A 23,209-nucleotide genomic window follows, 5' to 3' on the forward strand; every position below is an offset into this window, starting at 1 on the left:
TTTCTAATTGTTGTTTTTGTATACTTTTAGTTGTGAATTTATTTTGGCTTTTTGTTCCTGCATTATTTTCCAGAATTCTTCCAGTTGTTTGTATTTTCCATGAATTTGTCTATTTTTTTCCTCATTTTTGTCTGCTTTTTGCTTCAGCTCTTGGAGAATTCTGAGTATTAGAGATTTGAATTCCATATTGGGTAGTTTTAGTGCCTCTTCTTCCACTGGAAAGTCATCTGGTGTTTTGTTTTGGACACCTACTGGAACCATCCTGTCCTGTTTTTGTAAATGTTTTGATATTGTCTGCTGTCTTTGGGGCATTCAGTAGTTATTTTTCTCGTTTACTGTTCGTAGATTTGTTTCGTCCCTTTTTTTTTTTTTAATTTGGCTATGTCTGAGCAGGCGGGCTGCGTGTTCTTTGTTGTTTGCTCGTCTGTGGGCACAATACTTTTCGCCTCCTTCTCCAATTGGCAGGGTCAGTCATTCAGATATGTTATGGCAGGGCAGGTCTAGCTGAAGAGGAGTTACTGGGAGGGGTTGTCTGTGGAACTTACTACAGCCACCAGGGCGGGTCGGCAGTCAGTGCAGCGCAGGTTCCAGTAGGCCGTGCCTGTGCTGCTTGGTGGTATGATTTTAAGCGCGTGGTGCAGGGAGGCCGGATGTAGTGGGGAGATTGTTATGTGTGGAGCTAAGATGGATGTGGGAGAGAGGAGAGAGGAACAGGAGCCAAAAACATACAAACAAAAAAGAATGCTAGGGGAGCTTATCGTTGGAGTGGAGAGATGAGAGACTATGAAATGGAGAAAAACAAAAAGGGGAAGAGGAAGAAAAAAAAAAAAGAAAAGAATAAATAAATAAAAACCGGAAAGGAAAAAGAACAGCAAAGCTCCCAGGGATCCCACTGGTGCAGCTATGAGGTCTGGGGAAGTTGTTCTCAGGTGTTGCAGTACAGCCTGGCCAGAAGGCACAGAGTTATGCAATGCCATGTATTCAGGGAACAGAAAGAGAAGGACGATATAAAGAGACGAGAAACTGAGTAATGAAGAGAGACAAAAAGGGAAAAAGAGGGAAAAGAAAACAAAACACATTTTAAAAAAAAAGAACAAGAAAAGCCCTCCAAAAAACAGAAAGAAAAAAAAAAAAACCAACGAAAAAGAAATGCTCTCAGGGATCCCTCTGCACATGGGTAGATTCCAAGCCACACAGCACCGCCTGGCCAGAACGGGCTCCCAACTCAATCAAAGGAAAAGAAAACAAACAATTCAAAATAAACAAATGAACAAAAGTCCTGGGATCCCACCAGCGTGGCAACCCAGACCGGGAAGCAGTTCCACACTTGAACGGAGCTCCACAGCCCCTCAGGAAGAAGCAAAGATGGTGCACCGAGCCAAGTATTTGAGCGAAAGGAGGAGGAGGTGGTGAGAGATAAGGAAGAAATCAAAAGAAGCGGAAAAAAAGCAACACCAGCAGCCAACAAATGGCACTCAGAGAGCCAGCTAGTGCGGGCTGGTGGACCCCAAGCAGCCTGTGCTTCCCGGACAAGAGACTGTCCGCGGGAAGCAGAGGAGGCTGAGTGTGGATGAAGAAGGGTAGGGGGTGGGAAAGTGTATATCACAAATTACCGGAGCTCTGCAGCCCCTCAGGAAGAAGATGGCGCACGGAGCCAGGTATTTGAGCTAAAGGAGGGGGAGGTGGTGAGAGGTAAGGAAGAAATCAAAAGAAGTGGAAAAAAGCAACACCAGCAGCCAAGAAATGGCACTCAGAGAGCCAGCCCGTTCGGGTGGGTGGAATCCAAGCAGCTGGTGCTTCCTGGACAAGAGAGTGTGGCCGCGGGAAGTAGAGGAGGCCGAGTGGGGGTGAAGAAGGGTAGGGGGTGGGAAAGTGTATATTGCAAATTACTGGTTGTTTTGTCTCCTGCTGGAAGCTCTGTGAAGCTGCTTTCTCGTACCCCCTGTTTGCTGGTCTCCAATAGGAGTCCAAGATGGCAGATCCGCGCTGCATTAGCTGATAGGGGACCTCGGCATGAATCTCGCCTCACTCTCCGTTCTCTGTCAGTTTTCTCACTCCATTTGGTGTTTGGCTGAGTTCTTTATCTCTTCATTTGATGGTTTAGGGTTTCAGGATTGTTGTTTTCTCTGTTCGGCTTAGTTTTTCAGATCTTTGCTGTGGAGGGACGGTGTGGTGCTTCTGTCTAGAGTGCCATTTTGCCGGAAGTCTCTGCTATGAACCTTTTTATACAAGTTTTTGCTTGAACACCTGTTTTGAGTTCTTTTGGGTACATATCTAGGAATGGAATTGCCAGGTCATATGGTAATTTTATGTTTAACTTGTTGAGGAACTGCTAAACTGTCTTCTAAAGTAGTTGCACCATTTTACATCCCCACCAGCAAGGCATGAAGGTTCCAATTTCTACATATCCTTACCAGTCCAATATTTTCAGGTTATTTTTTCCCCATCTGTCTGAGTTATCTAGTGCTGCTATAAATACCACAAGTGGATGGCTTTAACAGAGAGAAATTTATTCTCTTACAGTCTAGTAGGCTAGAAGTCCAAATTCAGGGTGCCAGCTCCAGGGGAAGGCTTTCTCTCTCTGTCGGTTCTGGGGAAAGGTCCTTGTCATCAATCTTCCTGGTTAAGGAGATTCTTCTCAGCACAGGGATGCCGGGTCTAAAGGATGCACTATTCTCCTGGCTCTTGTTTCTTGGTGGCATGAGGTCCCCATGTTTCTCTGCTTGATTCTTTTATATCTCAAAAGAAGACTGGGTTAAGACACAATCTAATCTTGTAGATTGAGTCCTGCCTCGTTAACATAATGCCACTAATCCCATCTCATTAACATCACAGAGACAGGACTTACAACACATAGGAAAATCACATCAGATGACAAAATAATGGACGATTACACAATAATGGGAATCATGACCTAGCTAAATTGATACACATACTTTTGGGGGACACAATTCAATCCATGACTGTCCTCAAAGTGACACCTTTGCTTTTGTACACTTTAAAGAGGTCTTTTGCAGAAGATTGTCCAATGCAATGTGTTGTTTGATTTCTTGACTGCTGCTTCCATGGGTGTTGATTTCGGATCCAAGTAAAATGAAATCCTTGACAACTTCCATAGTTTATCGGTTTATCATGATGTTGCTTATTGGTACAGTCGTGAGGATTTTTTTTCTTTAAGTTGAAGTGTAATCCATACTGAAGGCTGTAGTCTTTAATCTTCATCAGTAAGTGCTTCAAGTCCTCTTCATTTTCAGCAACCAAAGTTTGAGCTTTCCTAGAAACTCCGTTTTAAATCTTTGCAGGTCTCTCAGTTGTAATACACTCTAATTATCCTGGAGCCCTGTTGATCTGATGTAAGGTGTGATGCCATGGTTACTCTAGTGAACCCGGACTGCTGCACCAATTGTGTTAACCAGTCCAGGGACACTGAGGTCACCCACCTCTGACGCTAAATTCTGTGGTGGGTAACAAAGCCCATTCCGCATGCCAGCTGTATCCTCTGGAAATCTCAGCTTTCCTTCCCTGTTCAGTTCAGATCCCAGCTGCTCATGCAGCTTCTCTCTCATCCCTAGCCACACAGGGATAGGTCAGCGGGTACTGGCTGCAAGTTCAGGAGTCCACACGACTCCCTCCACTTCAGATCAGTCAGCCCCAAATTCGAGGTTTTCCTCTACCCTCTCATGGTACGAGCTGCAAGCCTGGGAGTCCATGTAATTCCCTCCGCTTCAGATTGGCCAGCTCCCTCTGCTCCTTCTGGTAAGATATTTTACTGGATGACTCACAGAGCTCACCAGAAAACATCATACCTGTGATAACAGATTTAATATAAAAAAATAATACAAATGAAGAGATGCATAGAGTGAGGTCTGGGAGGGCTCACAGCGTGGAGCTTCCATTTCCCAAAGAGGGACATGCTACCCTCTCCTGTGCAAGGTCACCATCCAGGAGGTTCCATCTGAGCCTCAGGGTTTGGGGTTCTTAACTGCCTTACCACATGACCATGATAGATTACATCATACTTCCTGAGGTTTAGTCAGCATGGGGCCCCCAGGTGGTCCCTCTTGGTCTGGTCAGCCTCCATTCATTAGCCTCAGGTGTTGACATGGCTCAGAATAACCAAGAACAAAAGGCAAAACTTTTCTGCAAGGTGATTCCACACCTCACATAAGGTATTGGAGAGGGGAAACATTGCATAATCTTATGATTAAATTTCCATTTATTAATTTTTTTGGAGAGCCATAGTCCTTATGCTATGACATTCAGAAGTTTCTTAGCCTTTTTTATTCCTCCTCTTATGTGATACAGAAAGGCTAGTGGGAGCTGGAGTTGGCTATTTCCTTTTCTTAAGTCAAAGGTAGGCTTTGATGAAACAGTTTTCCTCGAGGGCTGGCCTTCATTACAGAGAACAGAAGGAAGAACAGAACACTCCGGCTATATTTTACAATGGTTACTTTTCCCTAAGCATATTTCACAATGGTTACTTTTCCCCTCCTCTTGGCCAGAAGCCCTGCTAGGGCTCCTGGAAATAAAATTTATGAAAGTGTGGGGGCACCTCTAAGACTAGCCTCCCCAGAGATTTTTAACTCTCAAGTTATCCCACACTGAGCCTCCAGCAATTCATCAATTACAGTTTAAATGTATTTACTAGTGACTTGATCCAGCAGCAGGCTTCTGCTCCTGGTAAACTGTGATCCTCTCTGTCTGTCTTTCTCTCCTGTTTTTGGGGGCAGTGGTTTAACCTGTGACCTCAATTTTATGACAGATCGAAGAAGAGTTGTCTTTCAGTTTGTTCAACTTTTGTTGTGAGGATGGCAGTGATGAATTCCAAACTCTTTACATGTTGGAGCAGAAACCGAAAGCCTACTTTGCCTTCATTTTGAAGGATAGCTTTGCTGGATATAAAATCCTTGCTTGACAGTTTTTCTTTCAGGACTTTAAATATATCATCCCACTGCCTTCTGGCCTACATGGTTTATGATGAAAATCTGGCTATTAATATTATTGAGGATTGCTTGTAGGTGGTGAGCTGCTTCTCTCTTCTTTCAAGATTGTCTCTTTAGCTTTTGACTGTAATACGTAATTATATAATTTTGATTATAACGTATCTCCTTGTGTATCTCTTTGAGTTTATCCTACTCAGAGTTCATTGAGCTTCTTGGATGTGTAGATTTATATCTTTCATGACATTTGGGAAGTTTTTGGCCATTATTTCTTCAAATATTCTTTCTTTCCCTCTCTCTCATCTCTATTTAGGACTCTCATCGTGTATATGATGGTACACTTGATGGTGTCCCACAGGTCTCTTAGGCTTTGTTCATTTTTCCTCATTCTTTTTTCTTTCTTCTCCTTAGACTGGATAATCTCAATAGACCTATATTCATGTTTGTAGATTCTTTCTTCCACCAGCTCAAATCTGCTGTTGAACCCTTCTAGTGAATTTTTCATTTCAGTTACTGTACTTTTTAGCTCCAGATTTTCTATTTGATTCATTTTTGTAATTATATCTCTTTACTGATAGTCCTCTACTGTTCTCTGGTTTCCATGGTTTCTGATGAGAAGTCATCTATTAATTATATCATCGTTCCCTTATATGTAATATGTCACTTTTCATTTACTGCTTTCAAAATTTTCTTTTCTGCCTCCTCTCCTCACTTTCTGGGCCTCCAATTATATGTATGTTGGACTGCTTGACATTGTACCGCAGGTCTCTGAGATTTAGTTCCTTTCACTTAAAAAAATTTTTTCCTCTCTGTTCTTTATCCTGGGTAATTTCTATTAACTATCTTCAAGTTCACTAATTCTTTATTCTGCCATCTTAAATATGCTTTAAGCCCTGTTGGTAATTTTTCATTTCAGTTATCATGCTTTTCTGCTCTAGAATTTCCATTTCTTTCCTTTTTATAATTTCAGTTTCTCTGTCCAGAAGCCCTATTTGTTCACTCATTAATATGCTAATTAATACTAATTTTCTTTGAATTCTGTCAACATATTTATAATAGCAGGTTTGAAGTTTTTGTGTTAGTTAAATCAACATCAGAGACGATTTCTATTTATTGCTTTTTTCCCCTGAGTGTGGGTCACATTTTTTTCTTTCTTTCTATGTCTAATAACTCTTGGTTAAAAACTAGATATTGCAGATAATACACTGTAGCACTCTGGAATCTGTTTCATTCTTCTGAGGACTGCTATTTGTTTTAGTAGGCAGTTAACCTGCCTGGACTCAAACTGAAAAATGTTTCACTTTTCCCTCTGTCCCTCCCCCACTGTGGTGTGCAGCAGCTAATGTTTCTGCTTGTATTTTCAGCTTCCAGGTACTGCTATTTAAGCATGACCCTCTAGGGGTTTTCCCTGCACCTGTGTAGTTTGGCAATTAGCCAAAGATTTGGCAATAGTTTATACTCAGATTTGGTGATTAACTCTTCTTGTTCCCCTGTTTTTAGGGATCCCCAGCTAAATTTCCAGTTGCTTTGCCAGACCTCAGTTTTGAACACTGAAATCTCTAACAAGCAAGGCTTCTGCTTTCCAATACCTATACTATGTGTTGGTTGGGGAATGTACTCAGCCAAGGGTACACTAAATTCACAAATCTTACCAGGTACAGTTCTTTCCTTCCAGTGTAGATATCCTCCTAGTTTCTGCTTGCTTTTGGCCAGGCTCCCTGGGGTCTCGTATGCATGTGTACTTTAGGAGTCATCCAGGTATTTGGACTTTTTGTATCTCATTTTAAGATCCTACTTCAAGGACATAAAAATATTCTATACTTTTGTCAAAAAGTTGAATGAATTCTGCCTTTTGCATTTAATTCTTTAATCAATCAAATGATTTTTGCATAGGATAGGGGTCTAATTTTATTTTTCATATGATAATCAATTAGCGCTCCTTTTCCTAGTGATTTGCAGTGCCACTAATGTTGTAGGTCAAGTGTCCACATATATGGGTCTGTTTCTGGGCTACTTTTCCTCTTCTGCTTGCTAACCTGTTTATCCCTGTGTCAGTACCATGCTGTCTTAATTACTATAGCTATACAGTAAGTCTTGACATCTGGCAGGGCTAGTCCTTACTCTTCACTGATAGGAGTATCTTTGCTACTTTGGACTTTTGGTTTTCTACATGTATTTTAGAATCAGCTTGTCATGTTTTTCAAAAAGCACTGTTTGGATTTTGTTTGTACAGACCAATTTTGGGAAAACTAACATCTTCAGGATATTGAATCTTCCAATTATTAACACTTATTCAGGTCTTATTTTTCAATAAAGTTCAATAAAGTTAAAGAGGTAAACTAAACACTTGAGTAAGGTCCAGAGGGGAAAAAAAAAACGATTATTGGAGTCTGTTTATTCAAGGCAAAATAGTACTTGAGGAATTTTTCAGGATTTGGTGAAGTAACTGCAAGAATAAAAAGACTGAGCAGTTTAGCTTGTCATCCAGGATGTTTTTAGTACACTTGTAATATCTGTAAGGAAAAATATTGCAGACAACAGAGAATACTCACCTCAGCCTTAATGTAAATTGGAACAAATATCCAACCAAGAACCCAGAGCAGAAATAGAGTCTGAAACCAAGAAGAACAATAATTAAATCAGTATCCTATCTAGGTCAGTATCTTAAATGTAAACTCAGTTACTAACAGTGTTGAGCCTAATAAATGTATCACTATTGGGAACCTCACAAATAAAAGCCCAAGCATTTTAACAAACTTACTATTAACAGCACATGATCTTTGCCTTAAAAAGGATGTCTTTTTTCTCATTAATCTTCTTTTTAAAATTTTTTTATTGCGCTTTAGGTGAAAGTTTACCATGCAAATTAATTTCTCATTCAAAAATTTATACACAGATTGTTTTGTGACACTGGTTGCTAGCCTTGCATTGCATCAGCACTGTCCCCCTTTCCCTTTCCACCTCAGGTTCCTTGTGTCCATTTGTCCAGTTTTCTTGTCCTTTCCTGCCTTCTTGTCTTTGCTTTTGGGCAGGTGTCGCCATTTGGTCTCGTATACTTGATGGAACTAAAAAGCACATTCCTCATTTGTATTATTGTTTGTTTTATAGGCCTGTCTCCTCTTTGGCTAAAAGGTGGACTTTGGGAGAGGCTTCAGTTCAGAGTTAGCAGGGTGTCTGGGGGCTGTAGTCTCAGGGGTTCCTCTAGTCTCTGTCAGACCAGTAAGCCTGATCTTTTTTTGTCTGAATTTGAATTTTTTTCTACATTTTTCTCCAGCTTTGTCCAGGAACCCTCAATTGAGATCCCTGTCAGAGTAGTTGGTGGTAGTTGCTGGGTACCATCTAGTTCGTCTAGGCTCAGGTTGGTGGAGGCTGTGGTTCATGTGGTCCATTAGTCCTTTGGACTAACATTTTCCTTGTGTCTTTGGTTTTCTTCATTCTCCTTAGTTCCAGATGGGATGAAACTAATAGATGTATCTTAGATAGCCGCTTGCAAGCTTTTAAGACCCCAGATGCTACTCACCAAAGTAGAACATTTTCTTTATAAACTATGTCATGCCAATTGACCTAGATGTCCCGAGACAATGTTCCCCAGCCGTAAGCCCCAGTAACTGGGTCCCTCAAGGTGTCTGGATGTGTCTAGGAAGCTTCTATGACTTTGCCTTGGTCAATTTGTGCTGACTTCCCCTATACTGTATGTTGCTTTCCCTTCACCAAAGTTACCAGTTGTTTACTATCTAGTTAGTGATGTCCACTCTCCACCACTTCCCATTTTAAACTCCCACCGGCAGTTTATAAGAGTTCCGATCTCCCCACAACCTCTCCAATGCTTGTTATTTTCTGGTTTTTTGATTAGTGCCAGTAATGTTGGGGTGAGATGGTATCTCACTGTGGTTTTGATTTGCATTTCTATAGTGGCTAATGATCACGAGTATTTCCTCATGTGTCTGTTAGCCAACTGAGCGTCTTCTTTGGGGAAGTGTCTCTTCATATCCTTTGCCAATTTTTTAACTGGATTATTCATCTTTTTCTTGTTGAGGTGTTGAAGTATTCTGTAGATTTTAGAGATTAGACCCTTGTCGGATATGTCACAGCCAAAATTTTTTTCCCAGTCTGTAGGTTCTCTTTTTGCTCTTTTGGTGAAGTCTTTTGATGAACATACGTTTTTAATTTTTAGAAGCACCCATTTATCTAGTTTATCTTCTGGTGTTTGTGCATTGTTAGTTACGGTTTTTATTCTATTTATGCCATGCGTTAGGGCCCTTAGCATTGTCCCTATTTTTTCTTCTATGATCTCTATCGTTTTATATTTTACATTTAGGTCTTTGAGCCATTTTGAGTTAGTTTTTGTGCATAGTGTGAGGTATGGGTCCTGTTTCATTTTTTTTACAGATGCACATCCAGTTTTGCCAGCACTATTTGCTAAAAGACTGTCTTTTCCCCATTCAATGGACTTTGGTCGTTTGTCAAAGATCAGCTGGCCATAGGTGGGTGGATTTACATCTGGGTTCTCAATTCTGTTCCACTGGTCTATGTGTCTGCCATTATACCAGTACCAGGCTATTTTGACTACAGTGGCTGTTCTGAGATCAGGTAGTGTGAGGTTTCCTACTTTCTTTTTTTCCAATAATGCTTTGCTTATCTGGGTCCTCTTTCCTTTCCATATAAAGTTGGTGATCAGTTTTTCCATCTCGTTAAAGAACGCTGCTGGTATTTGGATTGAGACTGCATTATATCTGTAGATCACTTTGGGTAGAACAGATATTTTCACAATGTTGAGTCTTCCTATCCACAAGCATGGTATGTTTTCCCATTTATGTAGGTCTCTTTTGGTTTCTTGCAATAATGTTTTGTAGTTTTCTTTTCATAAGTCTTTTATATCCCTGGATAGATTTATTCCTAAGTATTTTATCTTTTTAGGACTATTATAAATGGTATTGTTTTCCTGATTTCTTTTTCAAAGTTGTCTTTGTTGGTATATAGGAATCCAACTGATTTTTGTATGTTGATATCATATCCTGCTACTCTGCCGAATCTTTCTGTTAGTTTCAGTAATTTTCTTATGGAATCTTTGGGGTTCTCTATGTACAGTATCATATCATTTGCAAACAGGTACAGTTTTACTTCTTCCTATCTACTTGGGATGCCCTTTATTTCTTTTTCTTGCCTTACTGCTCTAACTAGGACTTTCAGCACAGTGTTAAATAGGAGTAGTGATAAAGGGCATTCTTGTCATTCCTGATCTCAGGAGGAATGCTTTCAGCCTCTCTCCATTGAGAATGATGTTGGTTTTGTATAGATGCCATTTACTATGTTGAGAAATTTCCCCTCTATTCCAATTTTAGTAGGAGTTTTTATCAGGAATGGGTGTTGGACTTTACTGAATGTCTTTTCTGTGTCAACTGAGATTATCATGTGATTTTTTTCTTTTGTTTTATTTATGTGGTGGATTACATTGATTGATTTTCTAATGTTGAACAATCCTTACATATCCAGTATGAATACTACTTGGTCATGGTGTATTATTTTTTTGATATGATGCTGAATTCTATTGGCTAGAATTTTGTTGAGAATTTTTGCATCTATATTCATGAGAGATATTGGGCTGTAATTTTCTTTTTTTTTGTGGTGTCTTTGCCTGGTTTTGGTATCAGTGTTATGCTGGCTTCATAGAATGAATTCGGGAGTATTCCTGCTTTTTCTGTGCTCTGAAATAGTTTGAGTAGTACTGGTGTAAGCTCTTCTCTGAATGGTTGGTAGACTTCTGCAGTAAAGCTGTCTGGACCGGGGCTTTTTTTTTTTGGTTGGGAGTTTTTTTTTATTATCTCTTCGATCTGTTCTCTTTTTATGGGTTTGTTCAGATTTTCAATCTCAGTTTGTGTTAGTTTAGGTAGGTAAAAAGGATGCATTCTTATTTTATGGGGTTGAGCCATTTTTTAACCAAGGTATTTATTTTTAATTTATTGTTTGCCTATTTCCAAATATGAAAGTGATTTATAATAAAATTTAAAAGATAGTTAAATCAAATACTTAAAAAAAAGAAAAATCAGAAGCCATTCAGTGAAAAAGGAGAGATACTTTATCAAAATTTCATACAAGTTACTGAAATTAAGTAATACAGTTGTAGCTTTGCTTACAAAGAAAGGGTGGGGTAAGCTGGATATATGGAGAAAAGAGATGTTAGTGGATTGAGAAGTGGTGAAGATCAGGGCTTCTCATTGAGTTTAAAATTGATTCTGTTAGAAGTATCCTTTACTTTTCAGAGACAAGAGGAAATATGAGACTCAGTAAGTATGGAGTTTTCCAACTTACATGTGTAAAAAAAAACTATATGATTTATATAGGTATAAGCTAATTATCCCACAATTAATAAATTCATTTACAACTTAACTGAACAAATTCTATGTCCTACAAAAAACATATTCCACAGATTAAACAATCCAATATTTTATAAGATTTATGGTTGAAACCTGGCATTCCTAGGAGATTAATCAGAAACCGTACAGTGACTAGCTGAACGTCTCAAAGACCTCAGCTGAGCCGATTCTCAATATATACTGCAAAAGACAGAATGTATACATATATATTTAAATGTCAATAACATCTTTTCCCTATCTGATTAGTCTCCTAACAGTTCTTCGTTCACTCTATTCCCATGGTCCCTGGAATGTAAAAAGTCTTTTGTTTCTTCATTAGTTTACCAAGAAGAATAAAAACCAGCAAAGTCCTGAGAAATCAAAGATTTGGTTCCTTCTCCAGTGATTTCTCAAGAAATCTTTATTATTTACTCAAGGTTGAAACCAAATTTTTGTATTTATGAGTTTTATTTTGAGAATAATAAAGGTGGAGGTTAGTTGCTGCAAAAGACCTTACTTACATTCCACTCGAAGGCCCCAACAGCAATCCCTGAAGATGCTCCTACCCCAGCCAGGCCCAAAAGGTTGCTGCTGCCAAGATTCGAAGCATAAAGAGAAGCACCCATCTGAAAATCAAAAGGTGATTATGTATCAGAATTCTTAGTCCACCTCCAATAAATAATTTTTACAAATGCACATTCATACTGAGTGTCTTAGTTTGCTAGTGCTGGTATAGTAAGATACCAAAGGTGGGTGACTTTAAGGAACAGAAATTTATTTTCTCACAGCTAAGGAGACCAGAAGTTCGAATTCAGGGTGTTGGCTGTAGGGGGAGGTCCTTCTTTGTCTCTTTCAGCTTCTAGTAGCTGTTGGCAATCCTTGGCATTCCTGGGCTTATAGATGCATGTCTGTCATCTGTCTCCCCTCACCCCCTTGTCTGTGCATGTTTCTGTGTCTATTCTGCTTTTTTTATAAGACACCACTTTATAAATGATTAGGTTTAGGATCTACCCTATTCTGGTATGACCTTATTAACATAACAAAAGAAACTCCCAATTTCCAAACAAGGTCATACTTACAGGTACAGGGGTTGGGACTTCAACATATATTTTTTTGGGGACACAATTCAATCCATAAGACTTAGTTTCACATTTTCTCAAAAGGTATTACACCTACTCCCCACTTATCGACTATCTCATTATCTGACATTTCGCATTTATGACAACAGTAAAAAAATCTACCATCTTGTACATTAATGACCCAGCTGACCTGCACACCTTCACTGTGAGCAGCTTGTCCAGGGTGCTCGAAGGGAGGAGCGATGCCATCTATCATGGATTGAATTGTGTTCCCCCCAAAATGTGTGTCAACTTGGCTGGGTCATGATTCCCAGTATGGTGTGATTGTCTACCATTTTGTCCGACGTGATTTTCCTATGTGTTGTAAATCCTATCTCTAAGACGTTAATGAGATGGGATTAGCAGCAGTTATATAGACTCAATCTACAAGATTAATCTACAATTTAAGATAATCTCTTTTGAGATATAAAACAGAGAAGTGAACAGAAGAGACAGGGGACCTCATACCACCAAGAAAGCAATGCTGGGAGCAAAGAGTGTCCTTTGGACTGGGGTCCCTGTGCCTGAGAAGCTCCTCGACCAGGAGATTAATGACAAGGACCTTCTTCCAGAGAGGACACAGAAAGCCTTCCCCTGGAGCTGATGCCCTGAATTCAGACTTCTAGCCTACCAGACTGTGAGAGAATATTAGCCATCTACTTGTGATATTTCTGCTATAGCAGCACTAGATAACCAAGACACCATCCCTGGGGCATTTAACCCCAGTCTGGAACCCATGGGGTGCCTGAAGCTTGGCTCCTCTGGCTAGTGACTCCCCTCCCTCCTACCGGCTCTCTCCCGCTATGCCCCACCGTCTGCCCCACACTCGTCTTGCATGCAGGCACTGGCCAGTGGGTGCTGGGAGCGGGGTGTGAGCAGCAGGTGGTGCTCATATCTGCAAAGCTGCCCCCTGGCTGAGGTCATCACGCTGCGCCCAGCCCGTGCCACCCCACATGCACCATGGAGCCCAATCTGGGCCTCTGGACAGCTGACGACAGCCGGCTAGCAGCACGTGGCGTGACATGGATTGAGATTCCGGCAAGCAGAGCAAGGGTGAGCTTGTGACTGCTTCAGGTACGGAGGGGCCGTGGCTGCCCAGCTGGAAGGACTGGGACCAGAAAGGAGGGGAGGCTGGGGCAAGAAATTGCGAGTATTTTGTATAATGCTGATTTTGACATGATGACCTTGTCTTTGGAATCTAATCATGTTGATAACTGAGGAGTGTGTGTATTCCCTGGGCGAAATTCCCATTTGTGTTTCTTCTATTCAATCAATCTCTAACCATAATTGGAAGCTAAGCGAAGAGGAAAAAGTAGACTAGCCATTCTTACATTGCCCCTGCCCCCGCCCCCACCTCCCCATCCTCCACTGACCTACTTGCAATTCCCCAATGCAGAAATATTAGCAGGAGCGTGATTTCATCATTGTTTGAAATAATAACAAGAAAACAATCTAAATGATCAAAGCTAATGATTAAAAAACAAAGGTACATGAATATGATGAAATGCAATGCAACATGTAAAAAGAATAAGGTAGCCCTGCTAAGTGATAAAAATAAGGAAAACACGTATAATTTTATTTAAAATTTACATATGTATATTACACACACGTTTATATGTGCATATATAAATATATATGCATGTGTGTTTATATATGCATGTTTATATATGCAATTCTGGCAGTAAATCTAACAAAATACTTCTGCAGGTTGGGACTATGGTCATTGGGATGGAGTAGTGAGAAAATTTTAAAGTTCTTCATGTGGACTGTAACTTTATTTTTTTATAACTAAAATCTGCCACTTTCAAAATAAAAAATTTCAAAGGTATTTAAAATGAACAAAATACCTCCTAAATTAATAATAACTTAAATGGCATGGAAGTAACCACTCCATTCAAAATAAAAATGCAGCTACTATGCTGTTGACGTGAGACACATTCAAAACCAAATTACCATGAAAAACTAAAAATAATAAAACTTTTTTTAGGTAAACGCAAACAAAAGAAAAACAACATTGATAATATTAACATAAGATAAAGTAGCGTTCAACACCATAAGCATTAAGCAAGACTAAAGAGATCTTTTTTTACAACTATAAAAGGTAAAATACACGATACTGGGAAGATAGTTGCGTAAACAGACCATCGTTCTGCATTGCTACAGAAGGCCACCACAGTGAGTGTGCTCCCATAGTCTGCCTCCCTGTGAATCCCAGAGCTCAGGCCTCTGAAACCAACAGGATAGACTTCCCTGGGGGACACTTTGGGTTAGTCTGCCCCCATTTCCTGTTGGTGCTGAGGACTGCTGACTGAGGTTGCTGTGCCAGGAAGCAGGCATCTTGAGTGGAGGCTGCACTCATAGCCAACAATCTACTGGAGGCGGGGGGCGGGGCGGGGGACTCTGATAGCAACAAGGCATACTTTCACGGGGATGTGACTGGAGTGTGACACTCCCTCCCCCACCTGGTAACTGTTGGTTGCTAGGCTGTTATAAACCATTACAGAAGGCCCCTGCAGTGGAGTCTGTTCCCATATTCAGCACTCTATCTGCCTCCCTGTACACTATAGCTCAGGCCTCTGAAACCAACAGGACAGACCTCTCTTGGTGACACCTTGGTTCTGTCTTCTCCTCCTTCCAGTTAGCGCTGAGGACTGCTGACTGAGGCTGCTGTGTGCAAGGAAGTAGGCATCTTGAGTGGAGATGACACCCACAGCCAACATAATATGGCGCAGGCTCTGAAAGCAACAAGGCAGACCTTCCTGAAGGTCCTTTCAGAGCATGTCAAACTCTCCCCCACCCTGTAACTGTCAGCTGCTGGACTGATATGAACTGCTACACAAGGTTCCCCACAGTGGAGTCAGAAGGTGGGTCACCTAAGTGGAGACTGCTCCCCCAACCACCAGAGGGCCACTGGAGCTCTGAAATCAGTAAGACAGATCTCTCAGAGGTCCTTATGGGAAGTGCCAGCCCCTCCTCCTCCAGAAATGGAGGAAAGTCTCTCTGTGCTTCACCTGAATGCCAGCTCAGATACAGCAGCCCCCACATAGCAGGGAAGGAAGCCTTGGGAAAAAACAGAGGCTAACACCCAGCCCCAAAGGGGGCTTGCTAGGTGTGGGCTGTCTGACTGAAAACCTGGTTGCAGAAACAGAGAAGGGAAGTGAGTAACAACCACAGAGCGAGGACTGAGCCCCTTGGTGGACAGATGGATTAGTGCATGCTATCTCGCCTGAGTGGTGGTGCCCGCTGGCAGACAGATAGAACACAGTGTACTCTCTGGTGTGCTTAGGAGACACTGAAAGCTGAAAACCAAGATCTGGAACTTTTGAATCCTAGTTAAACCAGGGAGGGAGAAAGAGCTATCACAGAGAGGGAGAGGAAAAGGTAAGCAAAGGCTGAAGGCTCTACCTGCCCAAGAGTTTTTTGCAGAAAGTAGTGAGGGCACAAACACCAAATACGGGGGGAAACCGAGAAAGTTAACACCCTAAAAAATTCCAATGCCCAAACAAAAAATCATAAGACACACAAAGAAAAGAGAAACAATGGTCCATCCAAATGAAAATGATGAAGGGCATGAGAGTGCATCTAGGGAAGACTGAACAATGAAAAAAATGGAAGAACAGAAATACAGCAAGGTTAAACATAATTAAAGACTTAAAGGAAAACAGACTAAGAGCTAAAAAAGAAAACAATACAAGAACAAAATGAAGATCTAAAAAAAGGAGATACTGCAACTGAAAGGGACAATAACGGAAATGAGAAATGCAATAGGAGGATTTACCAACAGATTTAATCAGGCAGAAAAAAAAGAATCAGCAAATTAGAGGATAAGATAGTCAAAATTACAGATGATGAAGAGCAATAAGCATGGGGGCTCAAGAAGGCTGAGCATAGTTTAATGGAATTATGGGACAAGAACAAGAAACCTAATATGTGCATCATGGGAATTTCAGAAGGAGATGAGAGAAAGGGAAAAAAGAATATCTGAAGAAATAATGATAGAAAATTCCCCTAATCTGACAAGGACATGAATCTATAAATCTAAGAAGCTCAAAAAGCCTAAGCAGGATAAATGCAAAGAGATATACACCAAAACACATCATAGTTAGGCTCTCAAAAAGTAAAGATAAAGAGAGAATCCTGAAATCACTGAGAGAGAAGCAAACAGTCACATATAATAGATCTCCAATAAGATTTAGTGCTGATTTCTCCTCAGAAACACTGGAGACCAGAAGGCAAGAGAACGAAATATTTCAAGTGCTGAATGAAAAATACTGTCAACCAAAAATATTATACCCAGTGAAACTATCTTTCAAGAAGGAGGGTGAAATTAAAACATTCCCAGACAAACAGAAGCTGAGAAAGTTCATAACTAACAGCTGGGCCTTACAAAAAATACTAATGGGAGTTCTGTAGATGGAAGGGAAAGACACTAGAAAGTAATTCAAAGCTATACATAAAAAGAAAGATTCTTAATAAAGGGAAATGCATGGACAAATGTAAGGGCTAGTAATAAGGTATTCATGCCTGATAATTCTAATTGTTTTGTCCTTCTTTTTTTTAAATAACAAATATATAAAAAGCAAGGGTAAAATTATGTTACAGGGCACGTGAAATGTAAACACCTAATTGGTGATAACAACAACAAAAGCCGGGAGGAGAAGAATGGTATAGGTATAGAACTTCTTGTATGTTACTGAAGTTGGTACATTCTCACCCTAGGATGTTATGAATACAAGCTGTTAAATGTAATATTCATGGTAACCACTGTGAAAAGATCTAAAAAACATACACAAAAGGAAGGGAGAAAGGAACCAAAATGACTCACTACAATAAACCAACAAAAATACAAAAGCAAGCAGTAGTAAAGGACAAAGACAAAGAAGGCTGAAGAAATACAAAAACCAAACAACAAAATTCTTATCAGTAATTACTGTGAATGTAAATGAACTAAATGCTCCAATGAAAAGGCAAAAAGTGGCAGAATGGATAAAGAAAACATGATCCAACTATATGCTGTTTATAAGAGACACACCTTGGACCCAAGAACACAAAGAGATTGAAAGTGAAAGGATGGAAAAAAAATATTCCATGCAAATAATAACCAAAAGAGAGCTGGGGTGGCAATCTTAGTATCACACAAAGTAGACTTTAAGACAAAATCTGTTGGAAGAGATAAAGAGGGACACCATATGGTGATAAAAGGGTCAATTAATCAAGAAGCTTTATCATTCATAAATATATATACACCCAACATCACAGCACCTACATATACAGTGCAAACACTGATAGAATTGAAGGAAGAAATAAATAGCACTACAATAATAGTTGGAGACTTCAATACACCACTTTCAATATTGGACAGAACATCCAGAAAAAAGATCAACAATGAAACAAAGGACATGAATGACACTAGAAACCAACTAGACTTAATAGACATATATAGAACACTCTGCCCAACAACAGCACAATACATATTCTACTCCAGTGCACATGGATCATTCTCCAGGATAGACCACATGTTAGGACACACAGCAGGTCTTGATAAATTTAAAAAGACTGAAATCATACAAAGTATTTTCTCTGACCACAGTAGAGTGAAACTAGAAATGAAGAACAGAAAAAAAACCCTGGAAAATACACAAACATATGGAAGTAAAACAACACACTATTACACTACCAATGGGTCAAGGAATAAATCAAAAGAGAAATCACAAATTTCTTAGAGTCAAATGAAAATGAAAACACAAGATACCAAAACTTACGGGATGCAGTGAAAGCAGTACTCAGAGGGAAACTTATAGCAATAAATGCCTACATAACGAAAGATGAAAGATCTCAAATCAATAGCCTAACTTGACAACTCCAGGAACTAGAAAAAGAAGAGAAAACTAAGCCTAAATCTACCAGAAGAAAAGAAAGATCAGAGCACAAATAAATAAAATTGAAGACAGAAAAACAATAGAAAAAATCAATAAAACCAGAAGTTGGTTCTTTGACTACCATGGCCTCCACCAGACTGAGTACAGTACAACTAGATGGTGCCCGGCTACCACCACTGACTGCTCTGACAGGGATCACAACAGAGGGTCCTGGACAGAGCTGGAGAAAAACACAGAACAAAATTCAAACTCACAGAAAAAGACCAGACTTACTGGCCTGACAGAGACTGGAGAAACCCCAAGAGTATGGCCCCCGGACACCCTTTTAGCTCAGTAATGAAGTCACTCCCGAGGTTCACCCGTCAGCCAAAGATTAGACAGTCCCATAAAACAAAACGAGACTAATGGGGCACAACAGCCCAGGGACAAGGACTAGAAGGTAGGAGGGGACGGGAAAGCTGGTAATAGGGAACCCAAGGTTGAGAGGGGACAGTGTTGACATGTCGTGGGGTTGTTAACCATTGTCATAAAAAAATATGTGTACTAACTGTTTAATGAGAAACTGTTCTGTAAACCTTCACCTAAAGTACAATTTAAAAAAAAAGAAGTTGGTTCTTTGAGAAGATCACTAAAACTGACTAGCCTTTAGCTAGACTGACAAAGAAAGAAAGAGAAAAGATGCAAATAACCAAAATAAGAAATGAAAGAGGGACATTACAACTTACCTAGAAATAAAAAAATTATGTCAGAATATTATGAACTATATGGCAACAAACTGGATAACCTAGATGAAATGGACAAATTCTCAGGAGGACACAACCTACCCAAACAGACTCAAGAGGAATAAAAGTCTCAACAGACCTATAACAAGTGAAGAGATTGAATCAGTGATCAAAAACCTCTCAACAAAAAAAAGCCCCGGACCAGATGGCTTCACTGGGGAATTCTACCAAACATTTAGAGAAGAGTTGACACCAATCCTGTTTAATCTCTTCCAAAAGATAGAGAAGGAAGGAATACTCCCTAATTCACTCTATGAAGCAAACATAACCCTGATTCCAAAACCAGACAAAGACACCACAAGAAAAGAAAACTACAGGCCAATATCTCTTCTGAATACAGATGAAAAATCCTCAACAAAATACTAGCGAACTGAATCAAACAGCATATTAACACAGTCATATGCCATGACCAAGCAGGATTTACTTCAGGAATTCAGGGATGGTGCAACATTAGAAAATTAATCAACATCAATAGAACACACCACATCAATAGAACAAAGGAAAAGAACCACATGGTCATCTCTATGGATACACAAAAAGCATTTGATAAAACCCAACACCCTTTCTTGATGAAAACCCAAAAGAAGACTGGAATGGAAGGAAAATTCCTCAATATGATTCAGGGCATATATTAAAAGCCAACAGCCAACATTATACTTAATGGAGAAAGACTGGGAGCTTTCCCCTTGAAATTGGGAACAAGACAAGGGTGCCCGCTCTCACTATTTCTATTCAATATTTATCAGAAGTCCTAGCCAAAGCAATAGGATAAGAAAGAGAAATAAAAGGTATTCAGATTGGAAAAGAAGTAAAAATATCTCTATTTGTGGATGATATGATTCTATATATAGAAAATCTCAAAAAGTCCACAAGAAAACTTCTAGAGCTAATAGAAGATTTAGCAAAGTTGCAGGGTACAAGGTCAACAAACAAAAATCAGTTGGTTTCGATAAACCAGCAATGAGAAATCTGAAAGGGAAATCAGGGAAACAATTTCATTTACAATAGCATCTGAGAGAATAAAGCACCTAGGAATAAAACTAACCAAGGACATGAAGGACTTATACAATAAAAATGATAAAACACGGAAAGAGATTAAAGATGACTTAAATAAATGGAAAGATGTTCCATGTTCATGGATTGGAAGACTTAATATTGTTAAGATGTCAATACTAACCAAAATGATCTATAAATCCCCATCAAAATTCCAACAGCCTTCTTTACAGAAATGGAAAAACCAATCATTAACTTAATATGGTATGGCAAGAGGCCCCAAATAGCTAGAGCAATGTTGAAAAAGAAGAACAAAGCAGGAGGACTTACACTTCCTGATTTTAAAACATATAATACAGCTATAGTAATCAAAACAGCTGATGCTGGTATAACAATAGACACATGGACCAATGGAACAGACTTGAGAGTCCAGAAATAAGCCCATACATGTAAGGTCAACTGATTTTTGACAAGGATGCTAAGTCCATTCGTTGGGGAAAGAAGAGTCTCTTCAATAAACGGTGTTGGGAGAATTTGATTTCCACATTCAGAAAAATGAAACAAGATCCGTGCCTCACACCATGCACAAAATCAATTTCAAATTCAAAATGGATTAAGGACGTAAATCTGCAAACTAAAACCATGAAATGCTTAGAATGCAGTGGCAATACTGTAGGGCCTAACTTTTAACAACAGATTACCTAATATAATAAAAAAGGCACAAACAGCAAAAGACAAAATAAATAAACAGGACCTCATAAAAATTAAAAACTTTTGTTCATCAAAAGACTTTATCAAAAAAGTGAAAAGACAAGCTACCAACTGGGAGAGTATCTTTGGAAACCATATATCCGATAAGAATCTAATAACCAGAATATATACAAAATTTCAACTCTCTTAACAACGAAAAGACAAATAACCCATTCATAAAATGGGCAAATGACTTGAATAGACATTTCACCAAAAAGAACATTCAAATGACCACCAAACACATGAAAAGATACTCAGCATCATTAGCCATCAGAGACACAAATTAATACCACAACGAGACATTATACTTCCGCTAGGATGGCTAAGACAAAAACAAACAAAAACAGAAAATAAATGTTGGCAATGATTTGGAGAAATTGGAACCCTTATCCATTGTTGATGGGAATGCAAAATGGTATAGTCATTGTGGAAAACAGTGTGGCAGTTCCTAAAAAAACTAAAAATAGAACTACTATACCCATTAACCGTTGCCGCTGAGTAGATTCTGATTCATAGCAACCCTATAGGACAGACTGGAACTGCTCCATAGGGTTTCCAAGGAGCGGCTGGGGGATTTGAACTGTCGACCTTTTGGTTAGCAGCTGAGCTCTTAACCACTGTGCCACCAGGGCTCCAATATGACCCAGCAATTCCACTCTCAGGTTGTGATGGTTAAGGTTGTGTGTCAACTTGGCTGGGCCATGATTCTCAGTGGTTTGGCAATTATGATGTAGTCTGGCAGTTGTATGATGATATGATCACTTCCATGATGAAATTTGATACAATGTGATCATCTCCATGATGGGATCTGCTGTGAGTAGCTAACCAGTTGAAAGGGAGTTAACTTGGGGGTGTGGTCTGCATTGAATATAAGTGGACTTTCTGGCAAGGCTTGCAGGCTTTTGCTCGCTCTGGATCCTGTAGCTGGCTCCTGTTCATCTGATCTCCAGTTCTTGGGACTTGAGCTAGCAGCTTACCTGTTGCCTTGCCTGCTGACTTGGAATTCATTGGTCTTCACAGCTGGTGCGCAAGAGCCCTGCTCTTGGGTTTGCCAACCCCTGTGGCTACATGAATCAGGAGAAGCCTCTATCCTGACTCACGGACTGGAGACATTCTAACATCTAAACCACGTGAAGTCATTTCCTTGATATAAATTTTTCTCTCTATATATTTATACGCTTTACTGGTTTTGTTTCTCTAGAGAACCCAGACTAAGACATAGGTATATACCCAGAAGACTTGAAAGTAGAGACTCAAACAGATACTTGCACACCAATGTTCACTGCAGCACTATTCACAATAGCCAAAATGTGGGAACAACATATATGCCCATCAAGGGACAAATGGATACACAAAATGTGGTACACACACACAATGGAATACTACTCAGCCAGTAGGAGAAATAAAGTCTTGATACATGCTACAATATCGATGGAGCCTGAAGATATTATGGTAAGTGAAACAAGTCAATAACAAAAGGACAAATATTCTATGACTTCACTTACATAAGAAGACTTTACCAAAAAAGTGGTTACCAGGGGTGGGAGGGAGGGGGAAAGGGAGAGTTATTGCTTATGGAATACAGAGTTTCGGTTTATGGTGATAGAAAATTGCACTGATTAAGGGTAACCAAAAAACCCATTGCTGTTGAGTCGATTTTTACTCACAGCGACCCTATAGGACAGAGTAGAACTGTCCCATAGAGTTTCCAAGGAGCAACTAGTGGATTCAAACTGCCAGCCTTTTGGTTAGCATCCTGAGCTCTTAACCAATGCACCATCAGGGGTGGTTAACGGTAGGACTGCCAATTACTGTAAGTCCTGTGAATAAATTATACACGTGTAAAAAGCTGAACTGGCAAAAGTTGTGTGATATGTACAATGATGCCAAAAAATAAAAAAAGAGTAGCTGCTGAGGCTGTGTATGCACAATCAAACACCTTATAGGATTTGGTTCCTTAATTTGGAGGTTTAGGGTAATGGTTTCATGGGACATCCTAGTTAATTGGCCTAATAACGTGTTTAGTGCTTCTGTTCTACCTCCTAGTTTGTTGTGTAGTTCCTGGGTGTCTTAAAGCTCGCAAGCAGCCATCCAAGGCACAACAACTGGTCTCTATTTGCCTGGAGCAAAAGTGGAAGAAGGAGACCAAAAAATAGGAGAAAATGGAGATTCAGGCAGCTAACAGACACATGAGGAAATCTTCAGGATCATTATTCATTAGAGAAATGCAGATCAAAACTACAATGAAGAGTTCTGGCAAAATGGCACTCTAGGCAGAAGCACCACGCCATCCCTACACAGCAAAGATCTGAAAAACTAAGCCGAACAGAGAATACAACAATCCTGAAACCCTAAAACATCAAATGAAGAGATAAAGAACTCAGTCAAGCACAA

At 39.8% G+C, this 23,209-nt stretch overlaps 1 protein-coding gene across 1 annotated transcript in view; it reads right to left on the bottom strand.

Annotated features, from left to right (window-relative positions):
* LOC101347204 (sodium/glucose cotransporter 1-like) overlaps nt 1-23,209 on the bottom strand; it is a 128,501-nt gene that overhangs the window by 85,343 nt on the left and 19,949 nt on the right. The window contains exons 3-4 of the mRNA XM_004386212.3: nt 11,815-11,919; nt 7,493-7,552 (exon numbers count right to left, since the gene is read on the bottom strand). Coding sequence (XP_004386269.1) covers nt 7,493-7,552; nt 11,815-11,919 — 165 coding nt within the window. The remainder of the gene's footprint in view (nt 1-7,492; nt 7,553-11,814; nt 11,920-23,209) is intronic.

The sequence above is a fragment of the Trichechus manatus genome, unplaced genomic scaffold, assembly GCF_000243295.1.
Source record: "Trichechus manatus latirostris isolate Lorelei unplaced genomic scaffold, TriManLat1.0 scaffold00157, whole genome shotgun sequence".
Classification (NCBI taxonomy): domain Eukaryota; kingdom Metazoa; phylum Chordata; class Mammalia; order Sirenia; family Trichechidae; genus Trichechus; species Trichechus manatus.